This window comes from Ornithodoros turicata, unplaced genomic scaffold (genome assembly GCF_037126465.1).
Source record: "Ornithodoros turicata isolate Travis unplaced genomic scaffold, ASM3712646v1 ctg00000783.1, whole genome shotgun sequence".
Lineage (NCBI taxonomy): Eukaryota > Metazoa > Arthropoda > Arachnida > Ixodida > Argasidae > Ornithodoros > Ornithodoros turicata.
This window is the reverse complement of record NW_026999401.1, coordinates 210,535-231,000: the sequence shown is the minus strand read 5'-3', so window position 1 is coordinate 231,000 and position 20,466 is coordinate 210,535. Positions and strand designations below refer to the sequence as shown.

Genomic DNA, 20,466 nt, shown 5'->3' with positions numbered 1-20,466 from the left:
AAATCTATCCCTTCCATTGTTATAAAACAGGAGTTCTTTAGAATAAAACACAGCTATAGGGACTTCGCTGCATTTTACACGGATGGCTCTAAATCATCAAACGCGTTAGCAGCTGCAGCCGTCAATGAAGTGGGTGATGTGCAGCACCTTAGCCTTAACCCAAGAGCAAGTGTCTTATACGGCCGAGTTATATAGGGTCTTTTTAGCACTCGATAGAATATCGAGCGAAAACAAAAAGAAAACTGTAATTTACACAGATTCAAGGAGTCTCATGATGGCAATGAAAACAAAAGAGCAAACTAAAAATGCTCTCTTCCAGTGATGGCCAGTAGTTAACTACATGTAGTTAAACTACTAGTTAAACTACCTGATTGTAGTTAAAAAGTAGTTAGCAACTACTTGCAGAAATGTAGTGGCAACTACTAGTTAAACTACTATTTTAAGTAGTTAACTACAGTAGTTAGGTTACTGAAGGCGTCAACTACTTCCGATTTTGCCGCAAGCTTTACGGCACGATTGCGCTTCCGACTTTTACCTTGAGCTACTTGTTTGGTGAGAACGGAGGTGCCGAGCAATTGTGTCGTGCATGTGTACTAAATCTTCGCTTTTAATGCTTGTCTAGTGAAGCCTCATTTGCTGTGAAATAATTCTGCAACTTAGTTTATCGCCTAGGCACAGAAAGAATCCCGCCGCAAGCTTTGTATTTGATGATCGTAGCAATGGCTTGAGCCAAAGTTTATTATTGCTTGTGATTCATATTTAGCTGTCCAGGAACACTACAAGGGATTGGTGTTGGTGGACAACGTTAATTAGTTATAGATGTAGTTAAACTACATTGCAGTAGTTAAAAAAGTAATTTTAACTACTCCCCTGAAAAGTAGTTGAACTACTAGTTAAACTACTCAGTCACAAAGTAGTTAGTAGTTATAGTTAAACTACTGTAGAAGTAGTTAGTGGCCATCACTGCTCTCTTCCATAATCTAATTGTACGCCTTCACAAACTCTCTGCAAAAGGGCATGACATACACTTTTGCTGGGTCCCCAGCCACGTAGGGATTGCTGGAAATGAGCTAGCTGATGCTGCAGCAAAGGCTGCATCACTGTCTCCTCCGCAAACTATGCAAATTCCCTTTCAGGACTACAGGCCAGCTCTAAAAAGGGCTCTCGTATCACAGTGGCAGCTGACATGGGATACAGAACTTAATAACAAGTTGCATTTGGTAAAACCAGTAATTAAAGAGTGAGAGAGTTCCTATCACCGAAATCGCTTCTTTGAAGTCACACTTTCCAGACTATAAGAATAGGGCACACACACCTAACACACCAGCACCTACTTCTTGGACAACCGCAGCCAGAGTGCCAATACTGTCAGGAGCCTCTAACAGTTATTCACGTTTTAATAGCATGCCCAGCGTATGAGCAGTATTGTTTTACCCACTTTTCACGATTCTATCGGTCTTGCATACCATTTTATCCCTCGCTCTTGCTTGGCAATGAGCTTATAGTACCCCACGTGAATGTTTTAAGGTTTTTAGATTGTATCAAGATCTCACAAAGTATATAAGTATTTTAGTCATCATTGGTATTTTACTCTTCACAAGACACCTCTAGAAGTTTTACATATATGCATACATTTTAATGTCTTCCTGATTTTAAACAAATCACTCATTACATAATCCATGAATTTTTCTTATCAGTGACTTGGCGCTCTTTGGCGTAAGTAGCCCTTGCGCCAGAAAACCTCTAACTACATACATACATGGGACAGCGCCTAAATAACTGTGTCAATCATCATTAGTTTGAGTAAATTCGGCACACTCTCCACATTGGGGGGGTAAAAAAGTGTCCTTTATTTGGCAAATTTCCGAGTTGAGTTCACAAAAATTTTCATACCATATTTTCCGGTGTATAACGCGCACGTTATACAGTAAAAAAAAGTGCTCCGAAGAGGTCCTGCGCATTATCTAACAGTGTGCGTTATACAGAGAAATTCCTTTTCTTGTCGGTGTCGTACAAATTCTGCCTGTTCCAAGGGTGTGCTGCGAGTTTCTCACAGATCTCTTAAGGGTCAGTTGACAAGGCCGACGAAAGGGCGCTGGACTTGATGAGAATTAGTGACGCTGCTTAAGGATGAAAGTGAACATATTCGACACAAGTGTGTCTGGTTGGGTGAGAACTATGATAGTAACGAGAATCTCCAACCAAGTTACAGGACGGGGATACCCGACGTTTCGGAGCCAGTTCGGCTCCTTCCTCGTGACTGTAGTGGCCGTTGGCAGCAGCGTTCTTGCCGTGGTTCGAATTTCGTGATTCGCCGGATTGTTTTTCAGTCACGTGACGGAGGCCGCTGACGTATACGCTGGGTAACGCTCCAACAGATCGGTTAAAGGTACTATAAAGCAGTCGAGGTCGAACCTATGCAATCAGCATGACGTGAGAGTGCTAGACTCAAAGGTTCAGCACAACAAGTAATATGCGCAGGAGTTTACTCTAAGTATTTTTAATTGGTAAATAAAAACGCAGTCAAGAACGTCGGGGCGACGCCTGGTGGGAAGAAGTCCTCAATTTGTCGAGCAACCCTGTAAACAAGGAGACCGATAAACAGATGGCTTTCCTGTTGGGATTTGCAAATGCTACCTTTTGAGAAAATGTAATTTGTGTTAAATAAAATAAACAAAAGCCGAATCTTGCACTCAGTAGCTAAACGTCTATACCTGGGCCTTGTTTCAGCACCGTGGCGCTGCTATCGTACGTCGCTCTGTTTGGCCCAGAGTCGTGCGCATGAGACATTTTCGCCGCCGTACTTGGCGGAGTTGGCGTTTCGTCGGTCTGCTTCACCACAGTGTTGCCAGTAGATTTAAATTTGCATTTTTTCGGGAGCTATAACGTCTATGTGAGAAAATTTTGCGGCATTTTACTCCTGAGGACGTACACAATTCAGGGCACACAAAACATGAGGTTGCACCTCGACTGCTTTATAGTACCTTTAAAGGTGTGGATTGTATATGCCAGTCCTGTAACTTGGTTGGAGATTTTCGTTACTATCATGCTTAAGGATGCTATTGAGCAGTCAATAATCCTGAATTTATTTCAGAAGGCTGACTTGATTGAGAAGGAACGCGAAACTAAACATGTTTGAAATAAAGCATATGCATATATATTCCACGCCGCCTTAATTTATTGCGTATATGTGGTGGCAGTACAGAAGCTTGTATGGTGCGCGTTACACATGGAACTTTTTTCAAATTCGGACCGTTTTTAGGGGTGCGCGTTATACGCCGGAAAATACGGTGATTAAACTTACGTTCCACAAAAGGCTAACTGGTGCATGAGGATTAACTTCTTCGTGGTTGTCTACGTGTCCCGTGTCTCTCGTTTTTTTTTTCTTCTTTTAAACTCACGTTACATGACATTCACACGAGGAGGCTGCAAAGCAGGGCCGGTACTAGGGGTGTGCGGGGCCTAAGGCGGTCGCCTTACACGCCCCCCTCCCTCCCCCCTATCGCCGGCCCTGTTGCAAAGGCCTAGTAATAACAAATGCCGTTGATTGCATGCTTCTAGGTGGTGTAGTTCTTTTTTTTATTATAAACTCAATAACACGTTTTCTGGGACACCCCGTACGATCAGCATACAGGAGTTTCCACTGAAACAGCAACACTTCTTCTGAAGAAGTTTATCGTGACGAAAATTTTTTGTTCTGAGGCTGGAACACAGAAGGAAGGGCAACACAATACACATGAGCCTCGAGTGTCCAAGAACAATGAAAGAAGGAAGTCACTGAAAAGGTTAGCCAGTTATAGGACTCGAACCCACACCTTCTGGATAGCCGGTCCAGGGTAATACGCAGATAAACTTTTCGGAATGACAGGAAAACGGAAACTTGGGAAGCATGGCTCATATCGGACTTGGGGTTCAGATAGGGTTGCCACCTTTCGTAGTGAAAAATACCGGCCGAGGGAGAGGAGGTGGAATAGAGGGAAAGGAGGGAATGTTCGCGGGAAAGGGAAAGTGGGTGAAGGGTGGAGAGTATACAGAGAGAGAGAAAGAAAGAAAGAACGAGCGTACTCGCTCAAGACAACAATGATAATAATAATAATGAATAACTAAGAACACGACAGGTGACTGCGGAGCTGGGTGTGTGCTCCAGATTTATTCAAGCTGCAGTGGAGTGTTGAAAGGAAAACCCCGTAAAAGCCCCTATGAAAGGTGTTAAGCCACAAATACCGGCAAAAGGCTGCCGGTATCACCTTCTTACCGGCAACCGGCAGAGCGAGCAAATAACCGGTCGTGCCGGTATACTAATACCGGCCTGGTGGCAACCCTAGGTTCGGATGGTTGCTTCACAAAGGACTAGATTACGCGAAGACACAGGTCGGGTGCACCCCTTTTCCTTCCTGGAAAGTGGAGGAGGGGGCTTTGAGTGTTTTTGACCTTGACACACGTGTCCGGAATGATACAGAGGTCAACCTGATGCCCGCAGTTCTGCATAAGTTGCTGTTGCTCAACCTGCGGCCTCACTCAAGGATGATACCAGTAGAGCTGAGGCATGTGTCTTCGTTCTCAGACTGAATAACATAGCGTGAATGTTTGCCAATCAGCAAGACACTTTACATTTAGAGAACAGTAGAGACAGCACCAGCTTGCCCCCAGCATGTTCAACAACATAGCTCACCTCTGTACAGAGCTGGAGAAAAGTTTACGGAACACGCCCCGGCGCATTCCTTCCTCATACCGTGTATTCACACGAGCGACATTCCTCAGAGAATATTCTACTGGAAGAAAAAGCAAAAGCACTGCTTACAGAGACGAAGTTCCGTTCCGTGTTATGTGAGCATTCACACGGTGCGGAACATTGGGGGCGGCGTACTGCGCATTTAGCAGACGACACAGTCACCCTGTTTTTCTGTCGTCTGCTACGGAATATCTTGTGGCTGTGTAGCAGGATATTCCCCACGGTTAGCAGTCTATACGTGAAGACACGACGCTGACGCTATGACGTATAGTGATGTGCTAACAACGAATGGTACCGTGGTGACTTGCAAAACGGGTGACTGGATTACCTATGCACATCTCCGTAACTCCGTACGACGCCATTTGCAGCTAACGTGTCACCATGACGAAGGAACGCGCCGGAGCGTATTCCGTAGACCTTTCTCCGGCACTGGCGACCAATCAAAACGCTTGTTGTTTGTGTCTCCCATTGTGCTAATCTCGCCCCCTTGCTTGCAACGTGCTGCAGGATCCCGAGAGTGCGCTACACTAGAACACTCCCAGAACTGCAGTTGCACTGCCATAGAATGATGTGTGTCCAAAGGAACCCCCGTTCCCGTAGTCCTTTACCTTCTGATCATTTCACCCTCGCCACAAGAATGCCGAGCGGCCGCCTTGTTCTCCATTAAATTTAATAAATATCGTACTCATCGATGAAGGAGGGCAAGGGGAGGGGAATATGGGCTTCGTGGAATAGGGAGAATGCGGAACAGAAACTAAATTTAAATGAAACGAAAACCACATGCAGTGGGTCTCTGTTGCTGGTTCCAGTCACTTATGTAGGCTAAAATAAACAGTATTCTAAAAACTAAAACTAAATATAAAAATTAATAACGATTAAAAACTAAACTAAACGGAGTACAGGGAAGGGAACAGGAATTAAGTGGCTGTCCGATCCTTCATTCAACTGAGCAATGGTCATATTTGTTGATGAGAGATGATGTAGAGAGTAAGCAGAGAGGGGACAGGTGTAATGGGAACGTACATAGATACTTGATGGAAGGGTACAAGGAACAAAGGGAATAGGAACTCGATAGAGGAGGGGGAGAAATAGGAAGTTGATGAGAGAGAGCACCTGTGGCAGCCAGGGGTGTTTTGGGGGCTCAAACCACCTCAAAAAGGTACCTTTGGTGGTGTGTTTGGGAGAGGGAAACAATGGGAAACCCTCCTACCCCATAGAAAATACCCATGAAAAACCTCCCAAAATATTTTTCGGGCTGCGCCACCGCCTACCGCGGACTGCCCCAAGACCAGGAGTCGATTTCGGCTTTAATCCTGGCATTGGTTGTGCTATCTGGATGTTTCTCCTGGGTTATACTCAGGCACTTCAGGGAAAAAAAATATTGACACAGTGTCCCATAAAGTCGGACCAAGACACACAATAAATGCCTGCAGAGAGGCAGCATAAGGAGGAAAGGTAATGAAAGAAACCTGATGAATGAGGGTAAAATTGAGGAGAGGGTATGCGAAGGAAAGGGATTTGTGAGCTGAAAAGGAGGAAGGACAAGCATGGTAAGTGAATGTGCAATGTTCCCTTCAATTGAGTAATGGCCAAATACTTTGAGATCCCTCTTCTCTATTTAAAAAAAAGTGTCACATAATCCTCCCTTCAAACAAATCTTAGGGACTCACTCTCCCTATTTTCCCCAAAGTCCCCTCCATGATGCACGCAGAGTCAATGCCACCTAGATAAATGCCACTTACACAACGTGACTTATACCCCAGTCAGACGGCATGCTCGAAGGACTTCGGGGAATTTTCATTTGCAAAAAATGACCTCTCAGAGCCGTGTCAGACGGCAGCTCAAAGGACCTTTCTAAGAAATGACCATCAACGCGAAAGGAGGCCCCCAACGACATTTGAGGTGCAGAAAGGAGCAATCTCGACAACAGTGTTATGCCATTGTACCCTCGCTACCTTCGCAGCTGAATGTGGGAAAACCTATAAAATGCGGATATTGGAGTGAAACTGTGTAAACGTATTTAGATCCTATTTAGAGAAGTGCATATGACTTCTGCATCTTGATTTGTGGCGCACAGACCAACTTCAAATTTCCACAGCAGACAGGGAAAACGAAACCGAAAAAGGGAGCCGGTGAGGGCAGTCAGTTGAGGAGCACTCCTTTCCCGCCTGTCTGGCAGGCGCCCCCGAACAAAGGTCATTTGAGAGGCCGAAGGCCATTTCTCGCAATTGACATTTGAAATGCTGTCTGACTAGGGTATTAGTCATTAAGAACTCACCAATCATAACTGCGCTTTCGGCGGTCTAAGCTATGGAGATGAGGCACCATCTGCTGCGCGGGCAGTCACTACTAGCCATAGTCATTTACATTGTACATTGATTATCATCGTCATTCTAAGAGTTTTTGTGCCAACTGTTGCTGTCGTCTGCTACGGTCGTACGCCCGCTTCTGCACGTTCAAAATTAAAATTCCCATTATCCAATCACGATGGAGATATCGCGGGTTGATGCGTAGCGGACAGTGCAGACAGTCTCCAGCGTATAAGAACTGCCAATCATGACATGGCCTTAATAATCTAGTGGGTCGTGGTTTGAAATCGCCATTTGCTGAAGCAGACGACCACCCCACTTTATATGTCCACGTGGTGAAAGAGTGAAGCGGGCACCATGCAGTCTTTCTACAACCAGGTGGCACTGTTCCAGCAGTCACAATTCCTCGTGCACTGTCCTTAAATGCTTCTTCAAGCTGGCGTTCCTTCTGTAACCCTTGGCACACACTCGACACACGTATGGTTTCTCTCCTGTGTGCCTCCTCTCGTGTCCTTTAACGTGGGACAGATTATCGCTGCAGTAGTCGCAGAAGCGACACTGGTGCTTGCCTCCTTTGCGCAGGTGCTTGGCCCTGTGGTGCTTCTCCAGGGTCTCTTCACAGGAGAAAGCGGTGTCACACAGGGCACACTTTGGGGAGACCGCACCGCTCTCATCGCTGTCGTCTGCAGGATCAAGATTATGCCATAAAGATAAACGTAACGATGAAATATGTTTCGTGTTTCCTGTGTGTTCTCTCTCATGTACTGTAATTTCACACGTATAAGCTGCAGGACCCGTTTTTCAGAACATTTTGAAAATATTTTGGCAGATGAGCCGCAGGACCTGTTTTTAGGAACATTTTGAAAATATTTTGGCAGATAAGCCGCACTCGCAGGTAAGCTGCAGGACCCGTTTTTAGGAACATTTTGAAAATATTTTGGCAGATAAGCCGCACTCGCAGGTAAGCTGCAGGATCCGTTTTTAGGAACATCTTGAAAATTTTTGGCAGATAAGCCGCAGGACTCGTTTTTAGGAACATTTTGAAAATATGTTGGCAGATAAGCCGTGCTCGTAGATGAGCCGCGGGCAATACGACGACGCGTGCTTTTCATGAATCGACGGGTCAGTGGCCTTCCACAAGACATGAATCACGGTCACCACTTTCGTTAAAGCTGCTTGGGGGAAGGCACCAGGAAGGTCAGTCTACTCGAATGTGGACGCGCCGCTGTTAGGCATTGTTTGTGCGTTGGAAGGGCGGTGCTGTTCCAGAGACACTGCCGGCCCTTTCGTTAACATCGGCGTATAGGAAAAATACCAGAGAAAAAATATTCATCAGGTAAGCCGCACTGGTGGATAAGCTGCAGAGCACTTGCGAGGCAAAAAAAAAAAAAAAAAATCACTCATAAGCCGTGGCTAATACGCGTGAAATTACGGTATACGAGATCCTGACTCCTTTTCGGGCTATATTTTTCGCTAATGTAGCGATGGCACATGTAAATAGACGAGTTCAGAAAATCCCAGTGCTCTTTGCACACGCATTGCATCCTGGGAGCTTACTGAGCGGGGGAACTAAGAATAATCCTTCACATTTCGCTTTCGCTGACCTTGACACGTCGTGGACAACAGACCGACCGGGGATAAATCGGAAGAGTTTGGAGGCCACCCGTTTCTTTCGGATTAGTAGACTCCCACAGTTCAAAGCGGCGATAAGCACCCTGGGATTTTCTGAACTGGTGTTTTCTTGCATATGTGAATTTGTAACATAATTGTTTTCATTCGCACGTACATATTAATTACAATTAATAACGTAAACTCCTCGTTTATTGTTGTTACTCCATCTTTTTGTTTCTGAGAGTAGGTGCTTCACATTTAATTGTAGATGGAGGTTATCCTGAGTAGACCTCTGCACGGGCACGCCTTTCCTGGCCCGAACCGGCCAGCGAAAAATGGCCTGTCCCTTCCTGTTCTTATATGGCTTATAAGAAAAGGTCACAACCATGGTCCCTGGCCCAATCCAGCCCAGCAATGCTCTGCGCTCAAAGCTCTTCTGAAATTTCTGGACACCATCGGACAACGATCGTTATTGTGAAGGGGCTCGTTATTTTATTCCCCCTATTCCATCCAGCAATGGGGTAGAGTATCGCCTGTAGCGATGAAACTCCCCACTCTCCATGGTCGAAAATAAAGTTGTTGTTTGTCACAAACATACAAGAGCTGGCAGTTTCACACCGCAACAGCGAAAGACCAAAATAAATCCAGAACGCACGCGGGCAAGCGCATCATCTTTACCTTACAAGTTTTTCTGGAGGTAGAGCATGTTGTCAACAAACTCCTCTCAAATTCTGTGCCTCGCTCCAAGCTTTGCGAACGTGATTGTGAAACATGTGCGGGGTCAGGAGCAATGTGAAGCGGCTTTGCAAAGTTTCTAGAGAGTCAGATCATATGCATAATGCAGTGTCCTTTGCTTGTTTCTGCAAATATATGCACAGGAATGAAGAAGCATGTGACAGCCCTCACTTGTGTGGAATTAGCTGCATGACCTGGCCCAGCCAGACTCTCTGAAACATGTTTGTCTACCCGGGTCCAGCATGGAGCTACAGCCACCCGGAGCAGCACACAGCCTGGCCCGGCCCAGAATGCGGGTCGGGTCGGGCCAATGCAGGGCTCTACTCCTCCGTACATCACCATCATCAATGATGAGGAGTTGGGAGCTTCTTGGCGGGTTTTTCTGATTTTTTTTTCTTTTTCTTCATCATCAAATAGGGGTGCACTGCTACACGTGTGTACTTACACTGGCTTTCATACGTTTGGAACGTCTGTGTGCCCTTTGTTGAGGTAGTTGGATATTTTTGCGTGCCAATAGAACGCATGTAACTGAAACGACCCACAGAGGTGGGACCCGAAGACTTCGTCCATGGAGTGAGAATTGAGTAGCCCTGTAACGGATCAATCAATCGATCAATCAATCATGTCATTTCGCTTCTGCTAAGATTACCGCAACAATGTTATGGTGTGATAGTCCAGTAGTCACTAATTGATTAGTGACTCACAACGTAACTCCCCCTGTAGATTTTATTTATTTATTTACACTACCCTACTGCTCCACCTAAGTGGCATTGTGTAGGGGAGAGGAGACAACTTAACAACACAATCACAAAAAGTTCAATTACTCTAACACGTACATGCATAACTTTTCACCAAAAGTGGCACTTGGGGAAGAAACAAGATCTCGTGGAAGTCTATTCCATTCCTCAACTGTTTTAGGAAAAAAAGAATTTCTAAAAATGGACATATGAAAACGATAGGGTTCAACCTTATACTCATGGTACTCATGGTAGATGCCATGCCTCAGTGCTTTGAACGTCTCGTGCAAAACAAATATTTGTTTCGTTTGTATTTATTTTGTATTTGTATTTATTTATTTCATGTCAACATATATTTTGCATTTGTTTTTATTTGTTTTTGTATTTATTATTATTGCATTGTATTATTTATTTGTATTTATTTATTTCATGTCAACATATACAGGGTGTTTTTCTTATCCTTTACAAAATTTTTATTAAAAACTGGATGTCATTCTTGCAGTTGAGCTCAATAGCCAGGACGGACATCCTCTCGAAAAAAGGATGCAACTAGAACATGAATAATTACGGAAAGTTCACAAATTAACTCTTTACTTAGGGGATTTCATGCAAAAGTGAGATAGCAGACTAAATTACTATTCCAGCTGAAAGCCGTACGAGGTTTAAAAAATCCAGCAACACGTGTGTGCGTCAAGATATCCACCCCCAAATTTTGATGTGGAAACGAACCGAAACTAAAAAAGCGCGTCTCAGGAAATAGTAAGGTCACGGAACAAAAATCAGGACAATATCTGCAGCATAACGACAGGAGAAAAGGCATACACGGCATGTTCGGAGGAACTAAAGACATTAATCAACATTAATTAATATGCATAACATATTGATAATCAATGGACCCACCAGTTTCCCTCCAAAGGGGTATGACTTGGCAACAGCTTCAACGGTTTCACCTCCTCTCCCCGTCTCGTCCATCACCTGTTGGTAAGAGTGTACAAAAAAGTGATGAACTGGGCCATTTTGTCGTACAACAGGAGAAAAGGCACACAGTCAATCGTTGATTTACGAACGGCGCGCGGTCCTCAGAAAATCATTCATAAAACGAGGGATTCACAGAATGAGGCTCACCACAGTGAGTGGGGGCACCTGAAAGTCTTAGAATGACAGGTACTCCATTGTGACATTTTATAACACTTATTTACATTATGATTAGGGCCGGACTTTTTAGGGTTAAACCCGTATCTCCCCGATATTTACCCCCCGAACGAAATCTGTAAAATTTGGGTTTAACCCGAATCTACCCGAAAACATCCGTCGCGTGGCAAACTCATAAGCGTGCATTAAAATAAAGTTTGATAACATTGCTAAACATTGGTTCCATGTTAAGACAAATTTTTATTAAACAAAAAAAATCACCCGAATTCCTGACGACAGAATATGCCGTAACGGGATTTAACCCGAATACACCTGAATTTTCAAATGAAAAATATCACCCGATATTTACCCCCCGAATTTGGCCAAAAATAAAACCCGAAAAAGTCAGGCCCTAATTATGATTAGCGGTTTACAACACTTTTCAGAGTTGTTTCGGAATCATGGAATAACTGTACGGCGTCAGTGCTGGTAGCTGGGACCGGCCAAGCCCAAGCCAGTGTGGCCTATGGCAGTATGGAAAGCAGAAGCACACGAGCAGACGTCGGGAGAAGTCAGCAAGAGCCAGAACTGGTCAGGCTGTGAGCCGGGCGGAAAGACTTCGGAATGGAGGATTGAGGGAGCAATTGCTGCATTCTCATTGGTTGTGTGCCCAGTGTTGTGTGAATTTTCTTATACTATGGGCTCTATGGGCAGTTGCTACGCCGCATCGTGCTCCCCACGAACCCTTCCTCCTCGCCCCTCGGAGCGACTCTCTCCTCTTCCATGGCTACAGACAGACCACGCTACAATTCTTTCATAGCAAGCATTCTAATGCTAATTCATTAATAACGCTCTGTGTCACTAACTCTCCACTGTCAATTTTGCTAACGAGAGACGTTAGTAGTCTGACGCCGCTCTCGTCGCTCCTATCCTCAGAGTGCTCTATCACATTCTGCAGATATGATCCCCCAGCTGCTTTCGAAACGACAGATATTCCGTCTGCCACCTCCGGTGAGTGCCGATCCCTTGCACTTGGATCCTTGCGTCCACTCCGACGATCAACGTGAAATAACAACCACTGGCATGCCACAAGCACAAAGTTCACTTTCTTATCTCTTGTTCTCCTGAATATGATGCAGGGTGTCCCCTCTGAACCCCCCTGAACCCTCCACACCATGTGTTAACAACCTGGATGACTGTACTCGACCCCGTTCGAAACTCAAGGTAAAAAAAAAAAAGGCAGACCCTTCTAGGCCTGTGCCCAAAAAATGGGTTCACAGTTCGGATATTAAGGTTCATAAATCCACGGAGAAATACGGTAAAGTCGTGGTCTACAGTATTATATGCTAAATATAAATACAAAAATAAGTATAAATCAATAAATATAAATAAATAAATAAATATAAATAATATATAATAAATGATATAAATGAATATGGCATAGTAAATATGGAAATATGGTAACCTCGAAGTAAAATCGCGGGGGAGAAATGCACGTGAAGTGTTTCATCTCGCGACATACCGTTCGTAATGCAAGGGAACTCGCAAATCAAGGTTTCAGAGATTGAAAAGATCATTGACGATGATTGAATTGAAACTGATCAGTACAGGGGAAAGTGAAACATGTCGGAGAAACTAATCACGACAAACATTAATTAGGATGTGTAACACATCGATAATCAATGGACACACCTGCCTCTCTCCACAGGGATATGACTTGGCCACGGGTAGACCGGTCTCACCTCTTGTGCCCAGCTCGTTCATCACCTGTTTGCAAGAGCGCATAAAAAAAAGTGATGAACCAGAGCTGTCTGGTCGTACGGTGAACCCTCGTTATTATGACCATGGTCGTTCCCAAAAATTTTGGTCTTAATGCGGAATTGTCATATTAACGTGGGGGGGATTTGCAGAGGTTTCACTGCATTGTTCCCCTGGAGTATAGTCGTAAAGCGCGTATGTCAGATTATCGGGGGTCATATTAATGAGGGTTCACTGTACGTACTTAAGAATAAGACAAACCCCCAAGCGTAGTGCCTTGTGCGTCTGAGCGCGGACATCCCGCAACCGAGCCGCCTCGGCCCGCCGAAACGCCCGCTCTTCATCGGGGGTTCTCTTGGCACTGGCTGCTGCGCGCTGTCTCTTCTTGCGCTGCGCGTTCCTCTTACGGCTCGCCTCCGTCTCCTGCGGAGTCCTCGTCGCTGCAGCTCTGGCGCGTCTCGCCCGTGCCTGCGCGGCTCGACGTGCCCGTAGCTCTTCAGGATGCGTGTACGTCCGGGGGCGACCCATAATGCCGCTGTTCCCCTCGCACGCAGGGCCGCCTCCGCCGTTGCTGAGGGCGACAAGGAGTCTGCACCCACACGTGCAGAGGAGCGAACGGGTGAGTCAGAAAACTGTTCGTCCACGTACTGATTCGTTCTGGCTCGGTTCTGGTGAGTGGTTCAACGGCTCCCGCTTCGTTCCTGCGGTGAATCGTTGGTTCTCCCGTTCGCTGGCTCGTCGGTCTGGCAGCCCTGGAGGGGGCTTCCTGCGTGGAATGGAGTTGTTTTGACTTTTATTTGGGTTTGCCTGTTTCGGCGCATTGAAGTCTTTGCGGCAGGCTTGTGTGGTGGGTGTGTGAAGGCTTTGTGCAGCACGAGTGCCGTAATTTCACGCGTATTAGCCGCGGCTTATGCGCGATTTTTTTTTTTCTCACGGGCGCTCTGCAGCTTATCTGATGACTATTTTCTCCTGGTATTTTCCCCATAGGCCGGTTTTAACGAAAGGGCCGACAGTGTCTCTGGAACAGCACTGCCCTGGCGATGCAAGAACAGTGTGTAACAGGGATGGGTCCACATTCGAGTAGACTGATCTTCCTGGTGCATTCCCCCTAGCAGCTTTAACGAAAGTAGTGACAGTGATTCACGTCTTCTGGAAGACCACTCACACATCAATCCATGAAAAACTCCCAACAAGAGCACAATCCGATCTTGGTAGAACTCTAGAGCGGACCTCCTTTGCTGTACACTATGCTGACTCTGTAGTACGGACCACAGGGTTTATGGCCTTCTCTATGGTCTCCTTTGTCTCACAAATTAGTCTCGTATTGCCCGCAGCTTATCTGCCAGAAAATTTTCAAAACCCTCCTAAAAACGCGTCCTGCGGCTTATACACGTGAAATTACGGTAAACCTTCTTGGAATTAGAGGTGCGTCTTTTTAATACATAATGCTTTCTATGCATCTGTTGCTTGTCCTCAGTATCACTAGCTCCGTTGCCACTGGACAATTAGGAGCTGTACGGTATGCCGAAGAAATCACGTTTAGACTAATTTGTGAGTTGGCGTTGAGCTGATGTGCGTTGACAGGCTGCTCACACGTAATCTAATTCATGCCCAACAACTGTACAGGTAAACTCCACGATAGGCTTGCCTGTCATGGAGTTTATTCACCAGCTAGCTTGCATGTACACCTTTCTACCTATGTGCAGCTTGAAGCAGAGTTAACGCGAGCAAGCAGAGAGACGCGTTCAAGTTAACTCTGCTTCGAGCTGTACAGGTAAGCATTTTAAAACCTATAGTGTCGCCTTATTCACCTCCGATAACTTTTCCAGTTGTTTATTAATAGTGGACAGGCTTGTGGATGTCAGCGTGCGGGTGGGCAGGTTTTCGTACCGAGCACACCCCTACCTTGGCAGTCTGGCTACACCACTGGTAGATGTACAGTTTTTTACTCGTCACAGAGTCTTTCGCATTTTGTGCTACCACGAAATTTACCTCCACACTACGGTTTCGAATGCCGAAACATCTCCTATGTTGTTACTATACACCAGCTCCAATTGTGAAGATATCAATAAAAAGAGAAAAGGCAAACTAGTGAGTCACTAAATCAGTGATGCCGTGACGTCACTCGTTCGTGAACGAATCAAACCAGCTCACTGAAATAAAACCGTAATTCCCATCGTTAGCCCTGACATGTAAAGCGCGAACCGCCTCAGACACTGTTCCTCCGAGGCAAGTGACGCCAAAGTCACTGCCAATGTGACTCTCCAAAATGACCAACCTGCATCTTGCGCGAAGACAGAGAAACACCTGGGGTGGGAAACGCGCTGGGTTTTCGGCGACGCGACGTTCGTACAAGACAGAATCTTTGGTCGGCAACATATCCTCCAGATTGAGGAGAACGAAGAGGGACGAAAACAAGCAAGCACACATGGGGGTTTGTCTTATTTTTAACTAGGTAATGGTGTTCAGGATTATCTACGTCGTCTGCTAGGACGAGGAAGCATTTCTGAAAATTTCAGATCAAGCAAGCGAGCATACATTTGAAGCCACGTACCTTTTTCACACTTCATCGGCCCACAATGTAAAAGATTCCGCATCCTTCGTTGTCAAAAACTGCGAGTTGCTAAACATGATAAAAACGTTGAAATGAACTCTATGCGGGTTCTGACCTTTCAAAAATGACAGCAAACATGGCCCTCCTACATCTCGACTAGTGCATTCTCAAATGCACGCAGTGCTCTGATTCCACTGTTTTATGTTTAACCAGCGATTGTTTAACATTGTCATCCAGCACAGCTGTCCATGTTGTGAGGCCATGGTTGAGTTGGTTGAGGCAGTAGCTGCGAAATCATGCACGGGACGAACACTTCTTGTACTTCTTGCTTCTTGTGAGCGCTGACATGCGGAGATACCGATGACAGTGGACTGGAGCGTACCTACGCCCCTACGCTATTACCTATTACCTGCTGGATGTGATAGTCTAATAGTCAGAAGGATATCACAGATTGACATACGGCAAAGTAACGTGTAAGATGTTTTGTGGCTATACCTTCATGTAGTCATTCGATATCAATGAAGCGGAAAGCACCAGAACAGGGATATCGAAACCGCCACTAAAAGTGTCGTCTGCTAAATGATGCAGGGCTTAGATGGTGGATAACGGGAGGACCAGCTTACGGCCAAAGTCGATTACGACAGTAGCAGGGGCCATTGTACGTCCTGGGTTGACATCTGAGTAAACTATATGTCGACATTTGACTTAAAGCGTCCGAGAAAACCCAGGGAAAACGCCCAACAGCACAGACGCGCGGCACCAGGATCCTAAACCGGGGACCGGGTCACCTCCCAGTCTCGGCGTAGAGTGGGTTCATGTCAGTGTTATAGTACAAGATGGTTTCGGACACAGGCTTTGTGTGGTCGCGTGTCTGTCAGGGACATTGGTGAGGAGCAGTGAGCACGACCGACCCCCTTGATACAGATAAAATGGTTAAAAAGCAAGCGAGCTGGTGTTGTGTCGTCTGTTTTTCGTCTTTTTCCCAGTCTCAGGTTTTCGTCATGGACCCCCTTGAGCTCGCGCCAACACTAAAACAAAACGATCGAGCTTCACCCTCGTTTTTTTCCACATATTGACATACGCACTCTAAAGGCACGACCGAAGAGCACAGGACCATTTTCCTGCGCATATTCATCATACAGGAGTTTCCACCAAAAACGGGAACACATCTCTGAGCATAAAATGAACTTTTCGGAATGACTTGGATGGTTGCGCCGTTGCGCAGTCCGCCCCATCGACATCGTCATTACGCTATGTCCGCGCCCAGGAAGAAAGCGGGACCTTCAACAATTTCGGAGACGCTTTGTTTGTGCCGTGACCACACCAATTTCGCGCTTTCATAGTGCACGTGAGTGTTCAAGTGATAGTGAAGTGAGTGGAACAACAGGTGGAGCAAAACGCCAGGGTACAGTTAACCCACAACGTTCACTAAAAGTCGGATTTTTCGAAGCACGTTTGTTCTCCGCAGAGCAAGTTGCTTGGCATTCATGAACACCTGTGTTTTGAGGTGAGTGGGGTCTTTGTCATATATATATATATATATCACCCTTGCGCTGCAAATGCGTGAGCGCCGTCTGTTTTTCAACGCATCGGAAACACCTGGCAGTGTGACCCCTAAACCTTTTTACAAATCGAAAACTGCGAACTGGCTTGGCTGACTGCGTTGTTCCGTGTTGGGAGCTCGCTTCGGCAGAATATCGCGGCCGTCGGGAAAGTTCCGTGTTCCGTTGGCCTCTCCGAGCCAGAGTGTCAAGACCACGGGGTTGTGGTGAACGAGGGATGCTTTAGAGGAAGAGGCGTTGACAGCTCTGGGTGACAAGCGAAAATGGCGGCTGTGTATTATCCCCTACAGCGGTAAGCACTGTGCAACTAAGCGTTTGAGATGTGTCGGAGTTTGCCGGTAAAGAGTGGCTTTGTAGATGGCTTTATATCGAGCGATATTTAATGAGAGATAAATAGCGGAGAGTTCCTGTTTATTTTTATCACCGTTTCTTACGCTCATGTTCTGGAAATATAGCGGGTACCGCAAACTGAAGTCGTACGCACTCAGAGTACCTGGAAACGCAAACTGAAACGATAATTATTCGCGCCCTGCAGGACCCTAATTATATTGTATTACGATCCTTTTCCGAACCAATTGTGTGTCCATGATAAGGCAAGCCTGAGCGATGGGCAAGACACGTAAACAAACACAAACACGAAGTTTGTTTACGTGTCTTGCCCATCGCTCAGGCTTGCCTTATCATGGAATTTATCCACCAGCTAGCCTGCATTTACGCCATTCTGTCAATTGTGTGTCTTCCCTTTACAGTCCTTTGGCTTATTCATTTATAGTCAATTCATGAAATAAAATTGAATGAAGCGAACTTTTAGCTGGAATAACGCTAAAATGAACTCTCAAACTGGAGCTTATAAGTAAGTAGTACTACTACTACTAGTAAAGAGAAGAGGCATCGGTCGTAAATAAAATTTTAGATAACATAGATAAGATGAAGATATAGAAAGTGTTCAAACACTTTCCCGAGCTCCACAAAAAGCTCGTCTTTGACTCCTGCAGGAGGGGATTATCAAAAGGAGGACAAATAAGTTGTCACAAATAGCTCTCCTTGCTGATATTACGATTCACTTTTCCGACGGTTTACCGAGAACGGCAGATTGAAGGACCGCGAGGATTTCGGGTAGATATCGGGTTTTACCCGAATTCTTGAACATTTGTTCGGAGGAAGCTGTCGTGAAAAATGGTTTAGACCGAAAACGGAGAACCCTAATTGTCAGTGATGGCCACTAACTACTTCTACAGTAGTTTAACTATAACTACTAACTACTTTGTGATTGAGTAGTTTAACTAGTAGTTCAACTACTTTTCAGGGGAGTAGTTAAAACTACTTTTTTAACTACTGCAATGTAGTTTAACTACATCTATAACTACTTAACGTTGTCCACCAACACCAGTCCCTTGTAGTGTTCCTGGACAGCTAAATATGAATCAAAAGCAATAATAAACTTTGGCTCAAGCCATTGCTACGATCATCAAATACAAAGCTTGCTGCGGGATTCTTTCTGTGCCTAGGCGATAAACTAAGTTGCAGAATTATTTCACAGCAAATGAGGCTTCACTAGACAAGCATTAAAAGTGAAGATTTAGTACACATGCACGACACAATTGCTCGGCACCTCCGTTCTCATCAAACAAGTAGCTCAAGGTAAAAGTCGGAAGCGCAATCGTGCCGTAAAGCTTGCGGCAAAATCGGAAGTAGTTGGCGCCTTCAGTAACCTAACTACTGTAGTTAACTACTTAAAATAGTAGTCTAACTAGTAGTTGCCACTACATGTAGTTAACTACTGGCCATCACTGCTAATTGTAGCGTAGATTGTCATGCAGTCACGTACCGTTTATCTGTACACCCGATTTGCGTTCCACTCCGACTGTCCGAACTGTACACGTGAAGTGTGCTGGGAGTAGTTTTGTTAATCTCTGTGGCACAGTGATGGTTAAAGTGAAAAAATGGCTAGGAAGCAAGCGAGCTGGTGAAGATGATGCATAATGTAAAAAACCCCGAGACCAGGGAACACGAAGGGACAGACACAAACACGAAGTCTCAAACACAGCTGAAAAATACAGATAAAATCTTAACCTCTTCAGTGACTTTCATCTTTCATCACAATGAACACTGTGGGCCGGCGCCAGCTGTCGTGCAAAGAGCTAGCAAGGCTTACACAAGGGTAATTTCAAGTATTTCAGCTGAAAGTGCAGCAAAATGTACTTCTAGTAAAGTAGAAAGTATTGTACAGCAGAACCACTTGAAGCAAAACTAAAAGTACTGTCAAAAGTACTCGAAGTAGCACGGAAGTCATTTTTAAAGGGACCATGAAAGGATACTGTAGAAGTGGTTTTTTCCGCGCGGAAAATATTTTCGCGTTTTCGAGCAGAGCTGCTTTGAGGATTGATTCGCGAGAACTTAAATTCGCGACACAGGTTTCCGGGAGTGCTTTGTTCTTGCATATCGTGCCGCCGTCGATGCTCGTGCATATTTCGGCACGCGCTAAGACATCCGTTGTTCACGTGGATTGCGGCATTCTAGGTCTATTCCTTTCTTCTCCTCACAGAGATAGGAGGAAAGGTCCTGTCAAATGGCCTCTAGGGACCCTATAGGAGGCCATAGTACTGGCCGTGTGCAAGTTAGCCAGTTTACTTTAGCAGTTCTTATTAATTATCACTCGGGGCACTGACCAGTTCGGTTGAGATGTGGTACTATCATTCAAGCTGGTTTTGAGAATGCGGGGAAAGGCATGTTCTGGCTTCGTGGTATAGTGGCATATTGCATGTATAGTGCAACGCGTTTATAGGAGTAACAAAAGCATGATGAATTTTCATTTCTTTTCATCTTGCCTGATGGGATAAAACAATCTTCTGCGCTTGCATAAACTGCCTATCTGCTACATGGAGTAGAAAGTATCAGGTAGTCGCGGTATAGCGTCGAACGCCGAACGATTTTCGCCCTCATATGGTCAGAGTTATTCGCGGGAACTTAAATTCGCGATTTTGGAGGTGTGCGCGAAAAACGCGAAAAATAATTCCGCGCGAAAAAAACCACTTCTACAGTATTTGACAAGCCCAGGATCATTTTTAATTTGTTCCACCGCGCTGAAGCATTCACTCTGTGAAATATGAAGTTGAAAATGGTTCAAATAGCGAAGATATCCTATATTAACCCGAGAATGGCATTTGTTACGGCCCGCCTCCGAGGCGAACTGGCCTTCACATCATACACAGATCATGTTGGCGATTCGTGGACGGGCTTTTGTGAGCAAGCAGCAAAAAATTTGCAAACAAGCCTGCATACTTCGCCGTGAAATATGTTTTAATTTGACCCGGAGACAAGATCGTATCTAACCGTT

General features: G+C 45.3%; 1 protein-coding gene across 2 annotated transcripts; it reads right to left on the bottom strand.

Moving 5' to 3' along the window:
• Nucleotides 1-3,562: 3,562 nt before the first annotated feature.
• LOC135374863 (zinc finger protein 658B-like) lies at nucleotides 3,563-15,989 on the bottom strand. 2 transcript variants are annotated; one of them, XM_064607789.1, is made up of 7 exons: nucleotides 15,683-15,989; nucleotides 15,568-15,626; nucleotides 13,275-13,779; nucleotides 12,948-13,022; nucleotides 11,025-11,099; nucleotides 9,833-9,977; nucleotides 3,563-7,724 (listed from the first exon to the last, which is right to left on the bottom strand). In XM_064607789.1, exons 3-7 carry the CDS (start codon nucleotides 13,539-13,541, stop codon nucleotides 7,438-7,440), a joined length of 849 nt encoding a protein of 282 aa, XP_064463859.1. In that variant the 5' UTR covers nucleotides 13,542-13,779; nucleotides 15,568-15,626; nucleotides 15,683-15,989; the 3' UTR covers nucleotides 3,563-7,437. The 2 variants fall into 2 exon arrangements, with proteins under 2 accessions (XP_064463859.1, XP_064463858.1); XM_064607788.1 differs by having other exon boundaries at nucleotides 15,568-15,989.
• Nucleotides 15,990-20,466: the final 4,477 nt, after the last annotated feature.